Raw genomic sequence first — 27,194 nt, 5'->3', positions numbered from 1 at the left:
ACAATGACAACACATTTTCTTTCCTTCCAAATTCACAAACTACACCAACAAATTTACATGTTAACATTATTATCCATACAATATAAGAATTCATACTAATGTCACATTGACTTCTTCAACATCCCTTCAACAATTACAACTTTCTTTCAAACCATCAAATCTTTATTTTTAATATAGAATCTACAACAACCACAATCAAGATACTAAATAACATCAATAACAACATCCTCCACATTCTACAAGTTAACTACATTTATTTTCATCCAAAATTCTCTTCAAATCTCATTCCATAATTCACAATGCCAACGGACGAATTTATATCGCTATTTTCCCGTTCTAATCCGTTAAAACTTTAAATAAACTTGTTAGCAATGAAAAGGAACCTTATCCATACCTTAAGAATTCAGCCACCACGTTATCACCCTCCTCCTTGGTTGATTTTTAGCTCAAATTGAAGACAACGCAGCGTACAACACTTTTCCCTTCATGAGCTTCGGGATTCGGGGCTCGGATTTTGGTCAAACTTCGTTTTTCTTCTCTCCAAAGCTCCTCTCTCTCTCTTTCCAGAATTTTCTGGTATTTTTGGTATGAAAAATGAGGATAAAGGGCTGAAATCTCACTTAAATAACATGGGTCATGGGCCTAACCCGGTTGGGTCCGAGTTGGGCCTAGCCCACTGACCTTTCTGCCTTAAAACGTCCATATCTCCTTATTCCGACGTCACCTGGGAACCCACGACCTATGGTTGGAAAGCTAATTCAATTTTCTACAACTTCTATTTCTTGGTAGTTTTCCAAATTCCAAACTTATAATACCGTTTTTGCCCCTCGAAGTCAGGTCACCCGAAAACGTTTTCTTAAAAATATTCGTTTGGAGGGCTTCCACTTTGATTTGGCCCAAGGGTCCTTCGTGAGTTGTGTTTAACTTTACATATGTGATTCATATAACTTGTCACATGGTCCAAAAAATTCTTGACGTGTGGGCCCCACCTCAGCTTACAAATAATCCGACGTTCAAAAATACGGGATACAACACTATCAATGTGAGTTTAAATTATGTAGCAACAACATGATTGTCAATTTTTTTGAGGAAGCACGTATCACGCTCATGCTCTGAAAATGCGGGATATAACATCCTCCCCCCCCCCCCCCCCCCCCCCTTTAAAACATTCGTCCTCGAATGTTCAGCTGCCCTTATGAGATCTTATAACACTTCGGGGGGTCCCTATCGCTAATTCGTCAAAGTATTCTTCCTACTTTCATCCTTAATCTTCCTTGGATTCCTTCCTCCTCGAATACTTTTCTGATTTTTCCATTTGTGGCATCGATTCTGAAGTTTATGAAATTTTCACTTAGGCTCGCAAATCTGTTTCATTTCTAGATCACCCTTCCAGGCAAACACTTTTACATTCGAGGTAATCACATTAACGTGACTGCATTTTGTCCCTTTATATGCCAAATCTACTGTCATCGTCACACGACTTTATCGTTCTTTTTCTTACTTCACATTCCTTGTCGTAGTCACTATTTCTTTAGTCCCACTCTTTTTTAAAAAAAATTGGTTCTCGAACCTCACACATTCCTCGTTTGCTCCATATGACCGCATCTTATCCTTTTCATAGGCCTATCTTCGAATTTTTGTTCAAATAATCTCGTACTTTGCCGATAACTTCTCTCGGGCTTCCCTTACTGGGATTTCTTACCTTTTTCCAACATTTTGGTCTCTTGTCTTCCACCTACGCACTCTCTTTCTTTCTCAAATATTGTAGTATTATATCCTTTCCAGTCTTAGCCTGTAATGAAAATGATAACAGCTTGCCTTATAGCACTTGCACCATTTATTTCTATTGTCAATTAAGCTTCGGTGCTCTTACTCAATTAATGCCTTCCACACCGTAGTGCCGGTTGCTGGGACTCATATGTCCGCCGATACGATCATATATGGGATGTCGTACGAATTCATACATACATATATAATTATTACCAACTAGCCCACAAAATACCTCCAAACGCTATTCAAGCCTATCCTAATTCCAGAGTTGTGGCGTACTTTGTCTCTCTTCTAGTCTAGCCTATCGCGTGCTGTGTGGCCTTTTATGGTCTCCAACCATCCCGCATACTCTAATTTCCCTTTTTGGTTACTCTAGCTTTTCATTTGTCTTTTATGGCTAAATCTTTAAGATTCCTTGCATACTTCCGAGGGGGTCACCCATCCTAACATTGCTCCCACCTTAGCACGCTTAACCTCGAAACTTTGATGAAATACACTGCCTTAATGCGGATATAATCGCGTCCGCCTCCTCACATAACCTTTACTACGTGATTTGGGGCTAGTCGAGGTCTTACAGATTCCGAGACATTTTCGTATTACGTCCTTCTTTGTACAATTACTATTTTACCCTTTTCACTTATGTGTATGATTATTACTTGTCCTGGGCTTCCAGATTACTAATGGTGGCGGACATACCTTCGTCGCCACTACCTATAAGTGCTCAGGTATCCGTATGTCCAGATTTTTTTATTTTTTTTACCATCCGTACATACTAACCTACAGCAAAACTGATTGTTAACTTTCTCTGAATCATCCAATAAACCTTATCCTTACTAACCTCAAATTTTTATCCCTTTTTAACTCTTCGGACTGTTAATCATCTTTCTTACAATCGTTCTTCACATCGTGCCCAAATCTGTAGCTTCTCCAAAATGTCACATCCCACTTATCGTTTATTTACGATGTTCCCATTCCATACTTCTTCCTGTTAGGTATACCTAGTTAAATGACCACATTTTGAATATTTGACCGAGTCTCCCTTACCATCCTTACTATTCAGAATCTGTACGCAACAAATATCAACAATACCTTACAACGCATACAGCTATATAACACATTCCAGCCATCCTGAACTTTCAATTTCAGATAACAAAACAAATACTTCAAGACTTACCTTTATGACTTTCCATGTCATCCCTTACCTTCTCCCGTCGTATGTAAAGCTCATATAAGGAATTTCATTTTCCTATAACTGAGCTCTATCGCACGATCTACAATAGCAAAAAGGTCAACAATCCCTAAATGCCCCGTAGCCTCTTGTTTATAAATGTGGCGCGCTTCATACCATAAACAAGACTCTATCGGACACGACTTTGCAGACAACCCTTAGGACAGACCTGCTCTGATACCACTTTGTCACACCCAGACCTTACTAGGGTGTGATGGGCACCCGACCCCATATCCGGAGCCGAGCGAACCCACAGACCTTTGGGACACACATAATCTTAGTGGACTTTTTAAATAAGGTAAAAATTAAATATATAATAAACTCTCAAAATATGCTTGTTCGATGCTTTCCGAATCAAACAGAATCTATAATCATATAGAATTTAACACATAATACAGAATGACATATCGGCTAATGAAGCCGCATACACAACTGACATACTATACTCACGACTCTGTCTACAAAGTCTCTAACATCAATCCGGAAAGCATATCGTACATGCACTCTGACTCGACAACGCTCCAGAAGCAAATGGAGCTCGCCAATCCTGCTGGAACATCCTCTATAACAACTTCACATCATCAGGGTGAACCTGCGCGGCATGAAACGCAGCCCCTGAAGAAGAGGGGTCAGTACGGAATATGTACTGAGTATGTAAAGCATGAAATACAGAAAACAGAACATACCGGATCAACAGTACAAAGGTAAATACATTATCCAGATTATCAAAGCGCTATTTCCCGATCACTAATCATGTAAGCAGATGTCGTATGTCAGAAAAGTGCAGACTCAGAATATTAGAATGATTGTTTCCCAAACACAGATCATATAAGCCGAAGTCGTATGTCAGAAGAAGTACGGATCCAGAATGTCAGAATACTTGTTTTTCCAGACACAGATCATGTATATCAATATCGTAGGTCAGAAGAAGTACAGAGGATACAAAACGCCAGAGAACTTACTTTCCAAACACAAACCGTGCATATCAGGGTCGTATGTCGTATATGTGCGTATAACAGATCCCAGCCCTTCCGTGAGGGACGCAGTGGACAGAACGATCAATGCATGTCAAAACATATGCCATATCCGGCCCCATTATGGGACTCGGTGAACAGAACGTGGTCGCCACCCCATCACTGGCGCCACAACACAGCATAACTCCAGAGTAGGGAATATCTCTGTAACATATCATAACATATCAGATGGCCATATCATATCAAACATCAAAATGTGCACATATTATATCATATCATATCATCGGATGTCAGAACATATGTACATGGCACAGCATAACTCCAGAACCCATGTACGTGTCATACCTACCCCCTCACATCGAGGCACGACGAACAATGCATTGGAATGCGCGTGATAACATATCCTGGCCCGGGCTCAATGAGGGAAACATTGAGGCGTCCACGAGTGGAGTAGTGAGAAACTAAATGCAATGTAAAACACAATACATTTACAAAGACTCGATAGGACATATCGAATGACAAATCGTAATAATGAAATCGGACGATAATCATAGGAGGTGTATTTCGGATGTCATAGTGAGTTACGTAGAAATAATCCTTCTGAGATAGTTTTCATGTTCCAAAATAGTTTATAAGACTCAATGGAATATTTAAAACAATTTTCGTTTAGTAGTTAGAAGAATAGTTAAAATGTTTCCTTTAATATCGCTCGAAAATAAGACAATAATACAATAGGAGATGAATCGGGAATAGTGGGCCCACCTCGGGTCAACTGAGGTGGCGTACACAATTTACGTACGTTACACTTCATGACGTCATTTTTGAGAGTTTTAAAGTAGTCGGGTCCTATTTGCGCTAGTTCTAGGTGTTTAGGCAATTCTTCCAACTATTCATAAAATATTTAATTCAATTCTACTGAATGAAAAAGAGGTAAATTCAAACTCGGATTTCTAGAGATAGAGTTGTCCCCGAGGCCCGTATCGAAACCTATTAAGTCTAAGACATGCCAAAAGAAGGAAAGGTAAAGCTTTACATACCTTATTTGCCTTTTACGTTTGTCCAAACTCAAATCCCGTTTCCTCCAAAATCTACAATTGGCCACAATTACCAAATGTTAACTATAAGCCTTTAGAAATCAAATCTTAAATCCATGCTTGTCTACAAAAATTTGGGCAGCATCTCCCCTATAAATTCAACATCCCCGAGAATTTAACTCGGCCAAAATGTCAACAACAACACCCACAGCAATACCAACAACACCAACAATCAATACAAAACACATTCTAACATAAGTAGTCTTCCTTTCTACATAATGCAACAACTTCTACTCCAACTTCACACTTTCAAACCAATATCAACGTTTTCATATTCATTTACTAATTTAAGACATTCAAATACAATTCAAAAGTATTTCATATCATTCTACAAAATATGCAAAAATTCCACCAAAATCCAAAATTCACCCGAAAACTCCTCAAGGTGCAACAATAATAATGACAACACATTTTCTTTCCTTCCAAATTCACAAACTACACCAACAAATTTACATGTTAACATTATTATCCATACAATATAAGAATTCATACTAATGTCACATTGACTTCTTCAACATCCCTTCAACAATTACAACTTTCTTTCAAACCATCAAATCTTTATTTTTAGTATAGAATCTACAACAACTACAATCAAGATACTAAATAACATCAATAACAACATCCTCCACATTCTACTAGTTAACTACATTTATTTTGATCCAAAATTCTCTTCAAATCTCATTCCATAATTCACAATGCCAACAGACGAATTTATATCGCTATTTTCCCGTTCTAATCCGTTAAAACTTTAAATAAACTTGTTAGCAATGAAAAGGAACCTTATCCATACCTTAAGAATTCAGCCACCACGTTATCACCCTCCTCCTTGGTTGATTTTTAGCTCAAATTGAAGACAACGCAGCGTACAACACTTTTCCCTTCATGAGCTTCGGGATTCGGGGCTCGGATTTTGGTCAAACTTCGTTTTTCTTCTCTCCAAAGCTCCTCTCTCTCTCTCTCTTTCCAGAATTTTCTGGTATTTTTGGTATGAAAAATGAGGATAAAGGGCTGAAATCTCACTTAAATAACATGGGTCATGGGCCTAACCCGGTTGGGTCCGAGTTGAGCCTAGCCCACTGACCTTTCTGCCTTAAAACGTCCATATCTCCTTATTCCGACTTCACCTGAGAACCCACGATCTATGGTTGGAAAGCTAATTCAATTTTCTACAACTTCTATTTCTTTGTATTTTTCCAAATTCCAAACTTATAATACCGTTTTTGCCCCTCGAAGTCAGGTCACCCGAAAACGTTTTCTTAAAAATATTCGTTTGGAGGGCTTCCACTTTGATTTGGCCCAAGGGTCCTTCGTGAGTTGTGTTTAACTTTACATATGTGATTCATATAACTTGTCACATGTTCCAAAAAATTCTTGACGTGTGGGCCCCACCTCAGCTTACAAATAATCTGACGTTCAAAAATACGGGATACAACACTATCAATGTGAGTTTAAATTATGTAGCAACAACATGATTGCCAATTTTTTTGAGGAAGCACGTATCATGCTCATGCTCTGAAAATGCGGGATATAACAACCATAGGCTCTCCAGTAAGGAAGGCCAAGCCTTTCAGTAGCAAAACTTCAAGCGAGGGAATCCTTCTCAACTACTTTCAGTCAATGCCTTTGCTGGAAACATATGCTAATTTAAGAGCCTCAAGTTTAGGCAACTTATAACCGATAATGGTAAAATCCTTCCACCGCATTTTTTTTTTATTTGCTAAAAGCTAAACTCTTAAGGTTTTGTTGAAAAGCATCAGCACGAGGAGGGAACAAAGGTAGTGGATCAAGGTAAAATCCAGATGAAAGATCATGGAAGAGGTTGTTCTTGTTACTACTTCTGAAGTTCTCTTCCATACCACATATCTGTAACTTCCCTACCTCGGGAAATAGTCTAAAGGCAGAAGAAGTACAATATACAGGAGTCCACCCAGATAGATATTGCAGAATTTTCAAAATGAAAGTCGTCTCACTTGGCTTGAAACATTATTCCTAGCTAGTTGTCCCTGAGGATTTCTTGACGGCAAAATCGTGCAGCTTTTTTTCTCGCCGTGATTCATATCTTAAGCAAGAAGCAAAAAGGGGGGCAAGTGAAAGAAAAACTTAAGGAACACCCACGGAAGGATCAAGGTTTCTCTTGCTTTAATCAAAACTCTTCAAAATGCAAATATTAAAATCAAATAAAATTCCCATAAAATAGTCTGGAAAAGCAAAGCGATTGATCTTGTCGAATCTCAACGTTTTCAATCTCCCAGGAGAACAAAAAAAACTCTTCAATTTTTGGTTCGCCTGCCATAATTATACATTACTTATGTACTATTCTATTGTGCACAATAATACAACGTTGAACTGTTAAAGAATACGAAAATGAAGAAGATTAACAAATATAAAAATTTACATGATTGATAGAAATAAGCAAAAAATTCAAATAAAGTATGGACGTAAACTACTGAAAACCAGGAAGGCATGAGGATATGAGTAGACGTACCTTACAAATGAGAATAATGTTAAATTAAAGTAGTACGATTCACTTAAAGGCACAGTTGCGACGAAATTGCAGTACATAGGACCTGAAACATTAAAAAATATTAAATAATAACAATAATAAACCAAAGAGAAAAAATAATGTCATGCCTTTATATGAGAGTGGTCAGTGATGAAGGGAAAATAGAATAAGGAGATTGTGAAACTGCCGTAAATATTAAGGAGCAAAATTACTATTATATATAAGAGCAAATGTGGGGACTTTTGTAGTCCTCACGATAATTTCCCAATTTTTTTAAAATTTTTTAATTTATTACTTTTAGGTCTTAATCTTATTTATTTAAGTTAATTTTTTTGTTTTTTGTTTTTAAGGTCTACTTTTTAAAAGCTATCGAACCTGGGGACTTTTGTAGTCCTCACAATAATTTCTAATTTTTTTTAAACTTTTTAATTAATTACTTTTAAGTCCTAATCTTATTTATTTAAGTCAATTTTTTTGTTTTTTTGTTTTTAAGGTCTACTTTTTAAAAGCTATCGAACCTGGGGACTTTTGTAGTCCTCACAATAATTTCCAATTTTTTTTAAACTTTTTAATTAATTACTTTTAAGTCCTAATCTTATTTATTTAAGTCAATTTTTTTGTTTTTTTGTTTTTAAGGTCTACTTTTGAAAAGCTATCGAACCTCCTACCTCATTTTTCATGTTTTTTGGTTTTCTGGTTGGTGCTCGATATCCGCATTTGAGCCCAATTAATCCGGATAATTCGCACAGTATCGCGCCTATTCGGGGGAGCGCTTCCTCCAAAGATTTTTTCCATATCCATGTTCGAACCCCTAATCCCTAATTAAGAGAGGAGCAGCTTCATCCGCTGCACAAGTTAAATTATGTATTTGTCTTAAAAGTTCATTAACTATGTATAGATTATTTATTTAGAACTAAATAACTTTAGAAAATTAGGATACATAAGTTATAAATGTCAAATTCTGGCTCCACATTCAATTTGAAATAAATAATTTCATCAAAATGGAAGTTAAAATATTAAAGGAGTGGAATGAAAATTTTGTTTTCATATAACTACCCACTTGTGGGACTACAATGGGTATATGGTTGTTGTTGTTGTTGTTGTTGTTGTTGTTGTTGTACACTTGTACTAACACAAATTATATTTCTTTAGTTAAAATATCTACTTTTATATCTTGAGTTTGGGCCCGGGCCGAACCCCTAATTCCTAATTAAGAGAGGAGCAGCTCCATCCGCTGCACAAGTTAAATTATGTATTTGTCTTAAAAGTTCATTAACTATGTATAGATTATTTATTTAGAACTAAATAACTTCAGAAAATTAGGATACATAAGTTATAAATGTCAAATTCTGGTTCCATATTTGATTTGAAGTAAATAATTTCATCAAAATGGAAGTTAAAATATTAAAGGAGTGGAATGAAAATTTTGCTTTCATATAACTACCCACTTGTGGGATTACAATGGGTATATGGTTGTTGTTGTTGTTGTTGTTGTACACTTGTACTAACACAAATTATATTTCTTTAGTTAAAATATCTACTTTTATATCTTGAGTTTGGGTCCGGGCTTAGTACGGGCCTCACATAACTAGTATTAGATATAAGAGAGAATTCGGAACATTAATAATACCTAATTAAAAATAATCGAATATAGAAAAGCAGAAGTGCAATATAGATACACATGATAGCAAACACCAAGAAAACATGAAGTTTTATACCTTCTGAAATATTTCAAAGGGTAAAAATCTTCTCTTCTACTAGTATCTTCTTAGCCTGTCCTGCCGCCATTATAATTGAAAATCTTAAGTTTTTGCTTTAAAATACCGCAACCGATGGGTTGAATTGTATTCCTCTGTTAATTTTTTTTTTTTGTTAGTGGCTGAAAGTTGATGTGATTGTGGAGGTATGAATTGAATGTAGATTTCGTGAGAAGAAGGGTTAGTGGTGATTGGTGAAGGAAAAGGGGAAGACTGTGGGGTTGTTTCGAAATGTCGTGAATTATTGCTGGTACGCGTTCGGTAAAATTAAACAGTTATTAATGAATCTATTAAGGAAAACAAACGGGTATAATTGAAAGAAAAGAATTAATTAAAATGGGGAAAAGCCCAAAAAATTCAAGAAAAAGATAAATTCTAATACTGGTTTTAGAGGCATGCCACATCAGCCGAGCCTTGTCCGAGCTTTATATTATATATTATAAGAGACAATCTAAATATTTTGTCGTCCTCAGTTGTATTCCAACCAGACTTTTCAACCGAAAGGCTCTTCCTGTTAATTTGCCCCCCAAATTAGTCCTTTATTACTTAAGCTATTACCGGATATGATGCAAAAATAATGGACACAAGTGGAAATTCACTGTTTCTGTACTTTATGAGTTATGTTATTGACAAAGAGATAAAATGTGGGTCCCCTTCTGGTATGTGGATGATGTTGATTGTTATTGTTTTTCGAGGCTCTTTGCTCCAGCCTTTTTCCTTTCTTTGGTAATATAATTGCCAATTTGAGGAATTTTAGTTTTTAAATACCCAAAGAGGTATAAGAGCTGTGATATCAATTACTGCCTTCGAATTGTCTCAAAATAATTGTAATTTAGAAATTCAGGACTAAAATTAATAATTATTGTCAATCATATTATTAAAATTTAAAAAATAATTTTTTTGATATTGCTCAATTTCAAAAAAAATAATAAATAAGGATAACTTAGTAAATTATATTTTCTATTTTCTATTTTTCTTAATGGTGTGACGAACTAAAGCTACCTTTTAAAACCCTTAAAAGTTTAAACAAAGTCTGAATTTTCAGTTGATGTACTTTTTATATTATAATTTTAGTGTTAATTCAAATATGAATTTCTTGATATTCTTACATAAATTTACCTATTAAAAGCGGGACAAAAAACACTACAATTTTTATATTTAACATTATTTAAAAAACATTGCATGCAAAATATAATATAATTTAACTATGTGCATTGTAATAACACTGAACAAATTGTAAAGGGAATTGAACTTTTCGAACTCTTTTTTCAAATATTGAAGTATTTGTGCATATAATAGGTTACTCTACATCTTATAGTAGAAGTTTAGGACAAAACCGTTAGATTAAACATTAACCTTTAACCCATCATTCATTGTTTAGTCATACCACAGCGTGTGAAGTTCACATGATATATTTTCCTTATAGGTTATTCATAAGAAATTTAATAAACACACATTAAATGATATTAGCTCGTTTAATAGGTATAAGTCTCATCTAAAGTGTGTACATATAAATTTGACTACTGAAACATGATATTCTCAAAACTTTCTGTAAAATGAAAACAACGAGAGCTTTTATGCTATACATACATTTGAAAAATAAAAAGAAAGTCCATAACAAGAAAATTGTTCTTTTTAACTTTCAAGTACTCTTGATTGATATAACGTATTAGAAGTCTTTAGAAAATATTATAGTACTTTTCAATAAATGACGCAACAAAAATAATAAGATAAATATTGAATACTTTTAAAAAACAATTGCAAATTTAATTTTTAATATTAGTTTGGGTCCGATCATAGGACGGGCTCACAGGTACTATATAGTAATTTTAATTCTTTGATGCAATAAAACTGTTACACGTGGCTGCTAAAGCTGATTTTCCCTGCATATTTCCCTTCTTTACCCTTTGTCAATTTGTTGGGACACTAACACTCGGGCCCTTTTTATTGGTGTATAGTTCAACTTTGGTAGATCTACCTTTTTGCCCCTTATTATGTTATTTTTTTACGCTATTTGTGTGTACATTTAGTACGGCGAATAAGTTTTTTCATCTAGAAATTTGTAAGGATAATTTCACAAATCTCTTTTGAAAAACCTATGATGCATTATTTTATTAACATAAACATAAAAGTAAAAATCATTAACGGGCGATTTCTTATAAAATTAAAAATGAAGCCGTTATAAGTCGACATTAATTAAATTATCTTTAAAATCTCTTATTTGATTAACCGAGAAGTAATTTTTTTAATCATAAAGTACTCTCTCCACTCACTTATACTTGTCATGTTTTGCTTCTCGAGAGTCATAATGGACTTTGATTAATATTTTTAAGATGTATTTTTTTCGTTATATTATTATAAGAAGAATTACAACTTATAATATTTTTTTGTATATATTTTGAACATCTAAATTTTAATTTTAAAATATTAAATTAATCTAATTCAACGTAACACTGAAGATTAGTCAATTGACTTCTGATTAACAATGAAAAAGTACTTATCGCTTCGCAACCTCTAATGATAAGAAATTGTGAGTAATTTTTTTTTTAAAGTTGTAAGGACTCATCTGACAAAAATTATACTTTTTTAATTAAAGGTACTACTCTCAGATAATGAGTTTGGGCCCGGGCTTAGCACGGGCCTTCTGCAACTAGTAGATATATAAATACAGATGCATAGGACGTTTCTAGAGATGGAATATAATGACCTTCTTGATAAAGAGATCAGTTCAGTTTAAATTCTTAAAAGAAGCTTATCATATGATATCATAGAACAAAGTCTTTAAAATAGTTTGGATAACACGGGATTATAAATAACTACAGAACCAAATTAAAGTTCACTTTATTAACGATACTTCTTAATGAAAGAATTATTTTCCGTAGTTTCCTTTCATTCCTTGAATTGGTTAATATACAAAAGTATCCTACCTAGAATAGAAGAGTATAAAATATTACAAAATATTCTAACCTAAAATAAGAGATTACAAAATATTTACATAATCTATCACACCCCCGCAGTCGAAACGGGAGGTTTACGAACGCTGAGACTGTCACGAAAATCTTCAAAAAGGACCTGAGGAAGACCTTTAGTGAAAATATCTGCAATCTGATATCGGGACGGGACATGAAAGACTCGAACTTGTCCCCGCGCAACCTTCTCATGCACAAAATGAATGTACATCTCAATATGTTTGGTGCGTTAATGTTGCACCGGATTACCGGACAGCTATATGGCACTCACATTGTCACAATATACCAACGTAGCCTTGCGAACCGGACAATGTAGTTCCAATAAAAGATTGCGAATCCAGTAAGACTCAGAGACAACATTAGCCACACCTCGATACTCTGCTTCAGCGCTAGACCGAGAAAGAGTTGGTTGTCGCTTTGACGACCAAGAAATCAAGTTGTCACCCAAAAATACACAATACCCCGACGTAGAACGACGAGTGTCCGGACAGCCACCCCAATCTGCATCGGTGTAGGAGACAAGGTCGGTGATCGATGAGGGGGTAGAGATGCAACCCATGGTCAAGAGTGCCCTGAACATACCGCACAATCCGCTTAAGAGCATGCATATGATCGTCCCTCGGATCATGCATATGTAAGCACACCTGTTGGACATCATATGAAATATCTGGTCTCGTGAAAGTGATATACTGAAGAGCACCTGCGAGACTATGATAATGAGTGGGATCTTCATAAGGAGCACCCGAAGTAGCACTGACCTTCGGTTTTGTGTCAACCGGAGTGAGAAAGGGCTTGCAAGATGACATACCCGCGCGATCAATGATTTCCTCGGCATACTTAGGTTGAGAGAGGAACATGCCTCCCCCCCCCCGGTGACGGGTCACAGCAATGCCAAGAAAATAATTCAAAGGACCTAAATCCTTCATAATGGAACGACGGAGAGCGTCTGAGGATGCAGTGGGTATAATATCATCAACATATAGTAAAATGTATGCCATTTCAGTCCCCGTATGGTAGATGAACAAATAATTATCAGACCTGCTATTAGAGAAGCCAAGGGAAAACACAAAATCTGCAAATCGTCTATACCAAGCACGTGGAGCCTGCTTAAGCCCATAGAGAGACTTACGCAATAGGCAAACATAATCAGGATGTGTGCGATCCCGAAAACCCATAGGTTGATGCATATACACAGTTTCCTTGAGCTTACCGTGAAGAAAAGCATTCTTCACATCCAGTTGATGTATAGGCCAATGCTTTGACAACGAAAGACTAAGAATAGTGCGAATAGTTGTCGGTTTCACCACCGGACTAAACGTCTCACCACAGTCAATGCCAACCTGCTGAGTTTTGCCATCACCTACAAGTCGGGCTTTATGCCTCTCAAAATCACCATTAGACTTTTCCTTATGAGTAAAAATCCGCATAGAATGAATAATATTAACATTAGGTGGACGGGGGACCAAATCCCACGTCTTATTCCTAACAAGAGCATCAAATTCATCATTCATAACCATTTTCCAATTCGGGTCACGAAGAGCGGCCAATGGGTTACGAGGTAGAGGAGATTTCGTAACCGTGGTATGTAAGTTAAACGGACGTTTAGGCTTGACAATACCTTGTTGGCTGCGGGTGACCATGGTGGGACGGGGAATGGGCATAGGCGGCTGGACAGTAGTAAGGGGACGGGGGCTGGCAGTCGGGCTAGCTGGGGCTGGCAGTCGGTCCAGCTGGGGCTGCCTCACCGTGGGACCAGCAGTGGTGACGGGAGGCAGTGGAGGAGTAGTGGTCGGCTGGGCAGCGGGCGAGGACGGGGCAGGTCCCGATTTTTTGGAGGTGATGAAAAATATAAGGGGAGATCCCTTGATCCAAAAAATCATATGTATGGGGTTGAGAAGCAGGAAAGTTAGCAAAGGAAACCGAGTCTCATCGAAAACAACATAACGACTAAAGATGATCTTATTTGATGATAAGTCATAGCATTTGTAGCCTCTATGGTTTGATGGGTACCCCAAAAATACACACGGTGTAGACCGGGCCTGCAACTTATGAATCGTAATTGACGGGAAAAGAGGGTAGCACAAACACCCAAAGACCCGAAGGTGAGAGTACATAGGTTCCTTATGATATAGATCATGGAGAGGAGACTTATGGTTCAATAACTTGCTTGGTAAAATATTGAGTAGGTAAGTTGCCATTTGCAATGCATAATGCCAAAAGGAAGGCGGAAAAGAAGCGTGGGCAAGAAGAGTTCGCACGACATTATTGATAGACCGAATCTTCCTTTTGGCCTTCCTATTTTGTGAGGACGTATGAGGACAAGAAAGACGGAAAGACATCCCATTAGACTCACAAAGACGCCACAAATCATTATTTCCATATTCTTTCCCATTATCACATTGGACATTTTTTATTTCTTGTTCAAAATGCGTTCGGACATGGGCCCGAAATTCTAAAAACTTAGCAAAGACATTAGATTTCCTAGCTAAGGGAAAAGTCCACAAATATTTCGAGAAATCATCCAAGAAAAGAACATAATATCGATGACCCATGGAACTTAAGATAGGAGAAGTCCATAAATCACTATGAATAATATCAAAAGGCATACAAGTGTTCGAATTAGACGGAACAAAAGGCAACTTAATATGTTTTCCAGGCACGCAAGAACGACAAATACTAGAACAACTAGAATTATTACATTCAATGCTTTTATTGATCCTAAGAGAATTCAAAACTGACGCTCCCGGGTGACCCAAACGATCATGCCAAAGAGAAGAAGACAAAGCAGCAAAGGTTGATTGAGAATTGGTTGTGTTTGTGATGGTGGTGATGATGGGATATAGATCGCCCGGCTCTCACATCTCATTAGTGGCATCCCCGTCTGAAAATCCTTCACAGAAAACCCATATGGATCAAAATCAATAGACACATAGTTATCAGTAGTGAACATTCTAACAGGGATTAAGTTTTTAATGAGTTTTGGGGCGTGGAGGACATTTTTCAACGATAAAGGAGGGTTTGGGGGAGGCAAATGATTATGACCACAACCATGAATTGGAATTGAATGACCATTACCAACAGCAATACCATGATGATGATTGCTCAAATTAGAATAAGACGAGAGATTACCATTCGTGGATGTCATGTGAGATGTTGCACCGGTGTCCATGTACCACTTCTGGTCCGGAGGATTCATAGTCATCGTATGCATTGCTGATTCGATGTCCGTGGGAGCATAAGACGGGCCATACATCTGCTAATACGGGGCAGCAGCATACGCCTGCTGCGGAGGCTGGGGAGCAAGGCCGAGTATGCCCGGCTGTTTAGCCGAGGGGCCTTGCGAAGATGTCGGCCAAGTTGACGGATACGGGCAAGGTGGCACGACCCATTGTGGCATCCATCCCCAAGCATAATTTGGAAGCTGCCACGGGTGAGGAGATGGGTGACGCGGCCAGCTGCCTGGCGGTGGCTAGGAATTTCCACCGCTGTGACCGTAGCTGCCGCCACGGCTGCCTTTGCCGCCACCGTTTCCACGGCCAGCGCCGTTCCGACGGCCAAAATTGCGGCCTTTGTTGTTGTTATTTTTGCCCCTGTTATTCACAGCATGACCAGATGAATTAGTATTATCAAAAAAGAAAGTCGAACCCTCACAACCTGTGGTAGCCACCATCGCCGAAGGAGTAGAGTGGGCCGCCTGCATCGCCTGTTCTCGTTCCTCCAGAACCAGTGAGGAGCGCGCCTCGGTGAAAGGAGGAAATGGTTTGCTGTGACGAATCTGCGTTCCCACACCCTTGAATGCGTCGGTGAGACCCGAAACAAGCTGAAGAACAAAGCGGGAATTGAAAACCGGAGCCCCCACATTTTTTAACTGATCGGAGATGCTCTTGAGCCTTTGACAATACGTAGACGCGTTCGGGAAGTCTTCCATCCTAGTTGTGAAAAACTCTTGTTCGAGCATAACGACACGGGAGTTTTGATGGTCCTGGAAGATGTCACGCAAGCGATTCCAGGCCTCCATGGCCGTTGCTCCAGGTTCCAGAATAGTAGTAAGGAGGTCATTCGAAATCGTGGAATAAATCCACTGGAGCACAGTCGCATCAAGGGTCGACCAAAGTTCTTTGTCATCATCGGAGGGAGGGGCTGCCTGCTTCCCTTTCTCTAGTGCGATGATATGGTGTATGACCCTATGGGATTTAGCATGGATTTTAAACAATTCCGCCCATGTACCATATTGTGCATTCTCCATTTCAAGAACCACAGGAATGTGATTACGGATGTTGGAGACGGCGAAAGCGGGGTGAAAGGATGATTTGGAGTCGGACATGGTGGCGGAAAAAGGTGGCAGCCGACGGAGCTAGGGCAGCGGAGAGGAGAGAGGAGAGGAAAAAAAAGAAAACCCTAGACTACTGATACCATGAAAGAATTATTTTCCGTAGTTTCCTTTCATTCCTTGAATTGGTTAATATACAAAAGTATCCTACCTAGAATAGGAGAGTATAAAATATTACAAAATATTCTAACCTAAAATAAGAGATTACAAAATATTACACAATATTTACATAATCTATCACTTAATCTTTGAATCGTTCTGCTAAATTAGCCTCACTGCCCAGGCACACTTGCACTTATCCCATCAGTAAGCTTGCTTGCAATTTGATAGCATGAATGAACTTCATACATGGCAAATTTCATCTCCTACTCGGAGAGAACCGACATGACCCACTTATAATGCGAGAGAAATTAATGGCAGTAGTGGAGCCATGATTTTTATTAAAGATTTTTTTTTGTAACTTTTTATTAAAGAAATTTAAAACATAAAAAAGATAAACACACAAAAGTGTAAAGAGAATTCAACATACACTCCATCTGTCCCATAATAAGTGTCACCTTAATCAAATTTTTTTGTCCCATAATAAGTGTCACCTTAGAAAACCAAGACATAAATTGACTAGTTTGTTTTCAATTCTACCCTTAGACAATAAAGTAACATCTAAATAATGATTGAAAAAGCAACATAGTAACTTGGTATTATTGAATTTCTAATGTCAAAAGGTTTACTTCTTGTACATGCTCTAATCAAAAGGTAAAAATAATTTATTTTTATTATATAGGGGTAATTTGGTAAACTTCACATTGCATTATTGATTTCTTAATATGCGTGTTTTTGGTTACGACGACACTTATTATGGAACGGAGGGCATAATAAAAACGTATAATTTTTTAACTTTTTGCATAGTGTAATTTTTCGAAGAAGGAATTTCAATTAATTCTCTTTGAACAAGGTAATTCCACTTCTAGTTAATCAAATCCCTTCTTGTCTCCTAATATGAGGTAAAGTTGGCAATCTCATCATGGTATCAGACGTGAGGCAGTTTGGATAATATTGGTCAAAGTTGAAAAATAAATTAAAGTTGATGTTGATCACAGAATATTTGAACCTGATTGTATTTGGACATGAATTTTATTTTAAAAGAAAAAAATAAATAAATAACATGATTAGTGAAAACCATTACGCTTCAAACTAGTTTTTCAACTTAAAATCTCTTTCTTAAGTTGAAGTTGAAATAATACGCTGAATATGTAATCTAAACCCTTACTTGCACATATTTTTTCAAATATTATTCATGAAAGATGCTACTATATATAAATATGGAGAGTAAAGACCGATCCGCAAAGATTATATCTGCCACTAGGTCAACGTTGAACCACGTATACTGGGAGAGAAATAGTGGAATTGAAATCTTATGTGTAAAGTAGTGTTGACATTCCATTTTTCCTTACATTTAGAATAAATCTTAAGTCATGAAAGATGGGAAAAGAGTCAAATTTACCCCTCTACTATGAAAATGATCAAATTTACTCACTGTTATACTTTCGGTTCAAACATACCCTTAACATTAACAAAGTGGATCAAATGTACCCTCTTCTGTTAAGTTTGTTCAAGTTAGATGTCCAATCCCACGTGGCACTAACGTTTTAGTGACGCGGACGCACGTGGCATGCCATCTGACCACCCCAACCCATTTACCCATCCCCTTCACTTCTTTCTTCCACTACTAGCACCCCCATTCCTTCCACCATCAGTGCCACCATGACCACCACCATTTCCATCTTCACTTGACCACAGTAAGAAAATCTAGTCTTCAGATACTTTGACACCCATTAACCAGAGAATGCTTCTCTTTTCGAGTGCTAGAATGATGGTGGAAGGAGTACAGGTGGTAGTGGTGAGAGAAGAAGTTGAAGGGAGGGGAAAAATGTGTTTGGGGTGGTGAGGTGGCATGCTACATGTGTCCACGTCACTAAAATATTAGTGTCATGTGGGATTAGACATCCACCTTAGACACATTTAACGGAAGAAGGGTATATTTGATTCCCTTTGTTAACGTGAAGGGTAAATCTGATCCTTTTCACCTAGTAGAGGGGTAAATTTGACCCTTTTCCCATGAAAGATTCCACTAACACACACACCCCTCGCTTTTGGTAAATTTTCCATCATTCTCTTTCCTAATGTTTCTGAGGTTTTGTTGAGTTTATGGGTGTGGTAGCAAAAAAGCATCTCTTATCGGAGAAACTAATTGCTTGTAAAGGTTAGGTTATTAACGGGGAATTAGTCCTATGCAGTGTTTGAGGCTTTGAGCTTTTCGGAGAAAGTATTAATTTGTATTATTTATTTAATCAACTTGTAAAAGTAATCTTTTTATGCATAATATATAAATATTTTATTCTCTTATCTCTACTAAATTAACAAAAAAGATTAATGATTTCATGTATTAACTAATTGTTTGGAGATCCAACAAAGCGGAACAGATTCACTTGTTGTATATAATGTATACCATACATGGGATGAAGCCATATAAATCAATGGTATCGAATGGGTTGGGAACGTAAATCCTCACCTTCAAATTAGTGGAAATTACACTCCATGGTCTTGAGAATTGATTGTCTTGAATTTTTTACCCTCACTAGTCTCAAAGGCAATTCTTCAAAGTCAAAAGTTAAAAAGTGTCGTTCATAGTGCAAAACTTATTTAACTTTAAAATTTTGTCCTTGGACCAAATGAGATCACAAATTTAAGACCACCCTTCAAATTAGGCCCTAACATTACTATTTAACCTCCTTCATGGCTACTGCCTAACACTAGCTCCCTCTAGTATGTGTGGTTAATTCGACAATAGTGTCGAACTCGAACATTTCTTTTGGATTATTTGAATTAAGATCTATTTTAAACAAAAAATACAAATAACATACTATCAAGCCTCATTGATCAGAAGCCCACACAAGGAAGCACCATTCATTTGGGCCTCTTCTATATAAGCCATTCTCTCTTCACTGTAAAGCCCCGTAAGGTAGTTATTGGGCTTAGCCCAAGTATTTTCTTAAAATTCTAATAAATTGGCATGGTATATTAACTCGGGCTGCTGATTGCTGGCACAAAACACCTAAACTGATTGAAATTGACATGTAGTAGTCTGTATACACACATTTCATACAAAAAATGGAATAATTACTTGGCATAGCTACCTCTAAGAGGTAATTATTGATAGCAACTTTCTTTTAACTTATTTATATTTAGTAGCTACAGTGATTTTATAAATTATCATCCATAGTTATACCATATACATTAGGTTTATGGCTTGTATTTCCCCCTCAACCCCCTCTGTCCTCCAAAATTAGAAAAAATCGTATCACCTTAAAAAGTTCTCAACCTACAGCGCCGTTGAACAATCTCAATCTCAAACCGAAACCCTAAATCCTGAGGAAGTATTAATGCATCCAACCGGTCCACCTCTTATTTCTCTCTAGCTTTTGGTACTACTATAATCTGAAAATTTTCTTTTTCTTTTTCTCCACACTTCCTTTTCATGTCTGTCTTCTGTTAACAATGTTGTGATCTTTATTTTGGTGTGGCAGCAACGGCTGATGATGAAAAATTGGAAAGGATGTGGCGGCACCACCGTTGCTGGCGTTGAGTGGTTGTTCGTTTTGGAGTTCAAACTCGGCAACGGCGCGTGGAGATTCACGCACATCGAAAAAATCAAAATCCGTGAATAACATAAGATCTCATATCTGAATGTTTCGTCATTTTTTAGGTGTCATTTTTTTGCATTTGATTGGAGATTGGACCTGAATCTATGGCTTCTTCTCCTCCTTGTATATCAGATCTGATTGTATTTGAATGTATTCATCATTTTTTGAGTGTATTTTTTTGTATTTAACCGAATATTTGACTAGAATCCGCAATTTCTTCTCCTTGTATCTCAAAATCTGAATGTATTTTCGTCATTTTTTTTAGTGTAAATATAAGTTTAATGTATTTGGCTGATTATATTTTTGGGAAAACTAGCTGTATTTGACTGTATGTATTGTTTGAATGATCTATGTGCAGTCAAATACAACCAAAACAAAAGGATGCATCAATATATAAATGCAATAAAATACATAGCTACGTCGTGTATTTAAATGCACTGGAATACAATCATTTTAAATACACATGTATTTAGAGAAATTATATTGATGAATAACATGTATTTTTGGGAAAACTAGGTGTATTTGACTGTATGTGTTGTTTGAATTATCTATACACAACCAAAACAAAAGGATATGTCAATATATAAATACAATAAAATACACAGTCCCCTCGTGTATTTAAATGCACTTAAATGCATCATTTTGAATACACGTGTATTCATACATATTAAGATTGCATGTATCCAACATACAGTCAAATACATGTGACATCAAATAATGTTGGATACAAATGAACAGTGTATTTAAACACACTGAAATACATCAAATACAGCGAAAATACCTAAATGTAGCTACGAATTGTGAATAGCCCAATGTAGCTACGAATTGTGAATAGCAAAATGTAGCTACAGATTGAAAGCAAGCATTAAGAGGTAGTTATTTACATAAGTTACCCTTAAAAAATTGGCTTTGTATGACCAAATACTTCAACCCGAAAAATAGCTTCAGTTTTTTATTTTCCCTTTTGCTTCTTGTTTGAATTTTGACGACTTTCATGAACAATGACTCGATGAGGATCCTATCATTTCATTTGACACATGGCGCCAAACCTAAGCCACTAGGATAACGTGACATCTTGAGCTAATTAAAATAGGGTCATTTGCACGATTGCCCTTCAAAGGCACTGGTCTGTAATTTTTGCCCCTCAAATTGTTAGACTTTAATTTTTGTCCTTTTCCTAATATCCCGAAGTTCTGGGTTCGAATTCCGACTCAATAAAAATAACAAAAATTTCATAAGGCAGAAATTTGCAGCAAAATTAGGCATATTCATGCAAAAGTTAGGTCTTAAGGAAAACTTTTGCCTTAAGGCAGACTTTTGCCCAAACTCTGCCTTATACCGTTTAAACTCTAAGGTAGAGTTTGAATCCAAAACTCAATCTTGCAATTTTTTTTAAATTTTTTTTAACTTAGAGGGTATTCAAACCAGGAACTCATGTGTTTTTAGGGGAAGGTTAAAAATTAAAGACCAACAATTTGAGAGACAAAAATTAAAGACCAGTGCCTTTGAAAGACATTCAGTGGAAAAAAAAAAAAAAGATCAAAATAAGCTCAACATTTGTTATCCCATTAAATGGACTAGCTCAACAAAATTAGACTTCAATTAATTTATAGTTATTGAACTTAAATATTAATCCAATTACATTGACTATTTAGACTAATATATATATATGGAAACTAATACACAGTCCAAGTCATTATTTTATAGATTTAAAGCCCAACAAATCTAAATGTTTACAAAGGCATAGGAATATCGATGGGGCATAAAAAAGATAAGGAGCATACCCACTCAATTACATTACATGCATATAATGAAACTTTATAATTACACCGAATTACAGCGAACTCCCATTCCAAAATAGCTTTCCAAACAGGCCCCTAATGCACTGATGAATTCATGAATAGCATCCGAATTCCAGTGATGTCACTCTCACACTTACACAAAATATACTTATAATTGTGGCTGCAAAATGGACATAACTAAAACCATAATATAGCACGCCCAACCTCACCATTCTCCACTGGCCTTTGTATGATCAATTATTTGAGTTAAACTTAGTTCATTTGGTTCACATGCTATAGTTATATTATACTCCCTCCATCTCATAATAAGTGTCATTTTATTCAAATTTTTTTGTCCCATAGTAAGTGTCACTTAGGAAACGAATGTTGACACCCAATTTTGTCTCACCTTTCCTCCGAAATACCTATTTTTCGCTTCGATTATTTTGGCAACTTTACAAAATAATTATTTGCATTTTTCACTATAATTATTAGCTTTTATTAATACCGGCATTGCATTATCCTGTTGTAATCACTATTGTTATTATCTTTTATTACCGTTACTACTACCTTTAGTATTATTATTGTTATTATTATTATTATTATTATTATTATTATTATTATTATTATTTTATTACCAGTATTATTATAATGCACATTTTTATCATTTCAGCATTTTTACCAGCTTATGCACACGCATCGCATTTGTTTCGCACAGTCAAATGATAGCGCTTATTTATTTATTTATTTTTCTTTTCAAAATATTATTGCACGGCTATTACAATGTCATAAAATTTTGTCATCTGAGCACTAATAATTACATATTTCATTAAGTAGTATTTAATCCGCATTAATTCGGTCCATAATTAAATCCTAAAGAAAAAAAAACTATTTGGGCTGAGGCCTAATTCGTGCAACCAGCCCATGTTTTGATTCACTATTTGGCATACATTTTATTCATCAGCCCATTTTAATGCCCAGCCCACATCTATTCGACCCCAACCCAACTCAGTATTTGAACTGACCCGGTCCAGCCCAATGACCCGACCCGGGTCAGTTGAACAAAAGAACCCTAGGGTTCTTTTCATCTGACGAGCCGCTCGCCACCTCCCCCTTCTCCCTTCTCTTGATCTCTCTTCCCTCTCTCTTCCATCTCCTCTCTTTCATCGTCCTCGTCATCTCCTCTCCACCATGCCTTGTCCCCCACTTCGCCCTGTTCCCCGGTTTCTGCCATCTCCACTTCCTTCTGTCCCCTACGCTCTTCTCTCTCTCCCGCTCCTCCCTCTTTCTTCAACGCCAAAAGAGCAAAAACCCTATAAATAGTGGTTAGTTGCATCGTAAAGGGGGATTTTTTTAGTCGGGTGGCAAAAAATCCCCTAAGCAATATTAGTACATCAGCTCTATTTCTGAATATCGAGTCAAAAATACTAAACAATTTTTTCTGCTTTTCGTTTGCTCTGTTGTTGCTGTGAACCCGAGCCTCGCAAGCTCGGATTTGGCAGTCTTTTCGAGGTAAATCTGAAACCCCCTGCACCCCATTTCGCTGCACTTGCAAAAGGTCAGCAACTTACCCTCTTCTCTGAAGTTCATTTTTATTTTCGATGTGATGTTTGTATGAGTTAGCTTTCTATGTCGACATGTATTTGTTTCGGCTTCAGTATTAGTTAAGGAGTAAGTATCGTCAGGTGTTTGATTTGGCATGTTAAAGTTTGTTAGTATAATTATGTTATTCAATAGTTTAAACTAGGATTGCATATGTTAAAGTTGGTTATGTTTAGTTGTGTTATTCTTATTTGCTAAGTTTAATCATGCTTAAGAGTATTTAATTCTTGCTTATTTGGTAGCTTAGGTCCTGTTTAGTCGAGATTCAGTATGTTGAGTAATCAGTTCGATCGACGTTGTGCCTACTTCAGCCTCTGTTTTGTATTATCCGTTTTCATATGCTTTACATTTTTATTGGTTTAGGTAATGTGATAATATTGATAGATATTATTCCAGTTCTGCTTAGATTAGTTTGGTTTAGTTTTGTTTAGTTTGAGTTCAGTATGTTTCACTGTGGATAATTTGATCTTCGGTATATCGTTTGAATGATACTAGCATGTTACTAGCAGTTTTAAGGCTGTGTGTGGCCGTTGTTTTTCTCTGGTTCAGACTGGTTTAGACTCAGTGTGTTTGTAGCTTATTTACATGCGTGCAATGTACTCTATGAACTGTTGAAAGCATGTTTAGCAAGATCAAAGATCAGTTTAAGCTGGGTAAAGGCGGATATTAATGTGCATTTGTTTTGAACATCTAATACTGGGATTTGACGAAATATGTTCCCTTGTCTTGCATTTGCCTGCTGATAAAAAAAAATAATAACAAAGTCTGTCCATTTCTTGCCTATTATGATGTCACTAAAGTCCCTGTTTGTTCTATGAGAACTTTGATAAGTGTTTAGCATTGGCATGAGCTTGTCTGATCTACTTGGTTAAGTGTGTGTTAGTTAATATCTGTGCTAGTGTTTGTTTAGTTTAGCCGAGCTTAGTCTTAGTAAACATAGCATAGCATTAATTGATCACGTAGTTAGTTTAAGAATCATACATGTTAGATTTGTTCATTTTATTAGCTTGTTCTATGTGTTGGTATAGCTTTAAATCTAGTCAGTAATTTTCATGCCTCAGTAATTTCGGTGTTTGAATTCTGTTTTTGTTTAGCTCCCACGGTTCATGTGTTTATGCTTAGTTTATTCTCAAATTCCGCTTTAGCTTTTGAAGTTTCGTGATTAGTTCAATGATCATTTGCTGCTCTCTCATTAACTTTGATTGAGAAATGACCAGTTTATATGGTCTCGATTCAGATACTAATCTTATTTCCCTTTCTTTTACATGTACACATCGGAGCAAACAGAGTCTTAATTCGGGACTTTATCAAAACAAAGTCTCAGATGAGACTCGGCCCACCCATCCATAGAGTCATCTCGTTCCGCAATTCTTAAATCACGTCGGGCAGGCGAAACTCGCTAGAGACCGCCTATAGCATTTTATTCTTTTTTCTTTCATCCATTTTTTATGATTGCTAAGTTGTCTGTGTTTTGGATTGTGTGTGGTTTAAAATTAGGTGCAGAACCTATGATTCACGTAGGATTAGAAAGGGGTAGATTTTGTCATTTAGGATTACCGCTCTGAACATTAAGTACTTATTTTCACCATATAGAGTGCATCATTCATATAATCATGTTTTAAACTTTGTTAGTTATAAGTTATCTTTTTTTTCTCAAAGCTATTTTCTTAAATTTTAGATCTTAGAATTAATTAACCTAAGTTTGGCCGGTTAACCGTAGTTAACGGATTCTAAAGGATGCCTAACCCCTTCCCTTTAGGATAATCTAGAACCCTTACCTAGAATCACACTAATTAAGCAGACCATTAACGGAGGTTTAGCTAGACTAGGTGTCCTAATTCACCATTAAATCAATTAGGTGGCGACTCCTTAAAACAAAGCAAAATAGGAATCTCCAATATGTTGTACTCTAATTTAACCCGTTTAAAATGGGGTATAACAACGAAGACATAAATTAACTAGTTTTTTCTAATTCTACCCTTAGACAATAAAGTAATATCTAAATTATGATTGAAAAAGCCACATAGTAACTTGATATTGTTGAATTCTCAATTCCCAATGTCAAAAAGTTTTCTCCTTGTGCATGCTCTAATAAAAAGGTATAAGTAATTTATTTTTATTATATAAGGGTAATTTGATAAACTTCACATTGTATTATTAGTTTCTTAATATACATGTTTTTGGCTAAGATGACACTTATAATGGGACGGAGGAAGTAATATATATCATCAGATAATGCAGTACTTCTTTATACAGATAATGCAGTACTTCTTTATACAAACAACATAACAATTAATTCTTTACTAGGTTGCTTGATATTAAACAAATATCAAGAGGAAAACTGCACGTATGAATCTAGAAATGCTGCTTCAGAAAAATCTTGATTAGCGTAGATGAATTATATTCGAACCATCGATGTTATAACTATCTGAATGATTAGTGATTTCAAGCTTGTTCGAAAATTTCCTAGGACATTTCGGGAAGTGGAACATAACCTTCTCGAGAAAGATATCATTGATAGAAAACAAAGTCCAAGAATCACATGTTAAATCGAGAGACGATAATTGTAGCAACACTAACCTTGTAATATAGCAAGAATTGTTTGAAGGAGATATGATCTTCTAATTTTGGATACTGCCATTATTTGTTTCTTCTAGGAGATGGAGTAGAAAAGAAAGAAGCGTTGTATCTGACTTAGGGATCACATCCTTATATAGAGCCCGTTTGGATTGGCTTATAAGTTGGCTTATAAGCTGTTTTTAGCTTTTTTGAGTGTTTGGCTGACCAGCTTAAAGTCATTTTGTATTTAAAATAAGCTCAAAAAAATAATTGAATCAATTTGACTTAACTTATCTAAAGCAGCTTATAAGCTGAAAACAACTTATAAGCCAAAAAAAATAAGTTGGACTACCCCAACTTATTTTTTTTTACTTATAAGCTGTTTTCAGCTTAAAGCCATAAGCCCATCCAAACAGGCTCATAATATGTTTAAGAGCCCGTTTGGATTGGCTTATAAGTTGCTTATAAATTGTTTTCAGCTTTTTTGAGTGTTTGGTTGGCCAGCTTAAAGCCATTTTGTGCTTAAAATAAGCCCAAAAAAATAATTGGCCTCATTTGGCTTAACTTATCTAAAGCAGCTTAAAAGCTGAAAACAGCTTATAAGTCAAAAAAAAAATAAGTTAAATTACCCCAACTTATTTTTTTTGGCTTATAAGTAAAAAAAAGAATAAGTTAAGTTACCCCAACTTATTTTTTTTTTTGGCTTATAAGCTATTTCCAGCTTATAAGCTGCTTTTTTTAAGCCCAGCCAAACAGGCTTTAAGTGCCTTTTTAGGTTTAAACGGTACCTTCTCAATAAGTCTCTACCAGACACCAAGAAAAGGTCGATGGGTTTCTACTTATTTAAAGTAACCCCCATAATAATTGATATTTATTTTGGAAGTCCGAATATTTCAATACTTTAATTAGATCATAAAATGGACTCA

At 36.2% G+C, this 27,194-nt stretch overlaps 1 protein-coding gene and 1 long non-coding RNA gene across 4 annotated transcripts; both read right to left on the bottom strand.

Annotated features, from left to right (window-relative positions):
• Positions 1-3,353: 3,353 nt before the first annotated feature.
• On the bottom strand, positions 3,354-9,734 carry LOC132606808 (uncharacterized). Of its 3 annotated transcripts, none has more exons than XR_009570082.1 (4): positions 9,288-9,734; positions 7,552-7,633; positions 5,010-5,060; positions 3,354-4,176 (listed from the first exon to the last, which is right to left on the bottom strand). It is a non-coding gene; the product is annotated as an uncharacterized LOC132606808 (long non-coding RNA). The 3 variants fall into 3 exon arrangements; XR_009570083.1 differs by lacking the exon at positions 5,010-5,060 and having other exon boundaries at positions 3,354-3,613; positions 3,961-4,176; XR_009570081.1 differs by lacking the exon at positions 5,010-5,060 and having other exon boundaries at positions 9,288-9,732.
• Positions 9,735-15,764: 6,030 nt separating this feature from the next.
• Positions 15,765-23,443, bottom strand: LOC132608182 (uncharacterized). The gene is made up of 2 exons (XM_060322251.1): positions 23,201-23,443; positions 15,765-16,649 (listed from the first exon to the last, which is right to left on the bottom strand). The coding sequence occupies exons 1-2, from the start codon at positions 23,441-23,443 to the stop codon at positions 15,765-15,767; spliced, it is 1,128 nt and encodes a 375-aa protein (XP_060178234.1).
• Positions 23,444-27,194: the final 3,751 nt, after the last annotated feature.

The sequence above is a fragment of the Lycium barbarum genome, chromosome 8 (genome assembly GCF_019175385.1).
Source record: "Lycium barbarum isolate Lr01 chromosome 8, ASM1917538v2, whole genome shotgun sequence".
Classification (NCBI taxonomy): domain Eukaryota; kingdom Viridiplantae; phylum Streptophyta; class Magnoliopsida; order Solanales; family Solanaceae; genus Lycium; species Lycium barbarum.
The sequence above is the reverse complement of the archived record's forward strand: the minus strand, read 5'-3'. Positions and strand labels throughout refer to the sequence as shown.

Coding starts and splice junctions, on each gene's coding strand:
- LOC132608182 (XM_060322251.1), bottom strand. CDS start 23,443: ATGCAACTAACCACTATTTATAGGGTTTTTGCTCTTTTGGCGTTGAAG. Junction 16,650..23,200: donor GGGGAGGTGGCGAGCGGCTC/GTCAGATGAAAA, acceptor CCGCTGCCCTAG/CTCCGTCGGCTGCCACCTTT.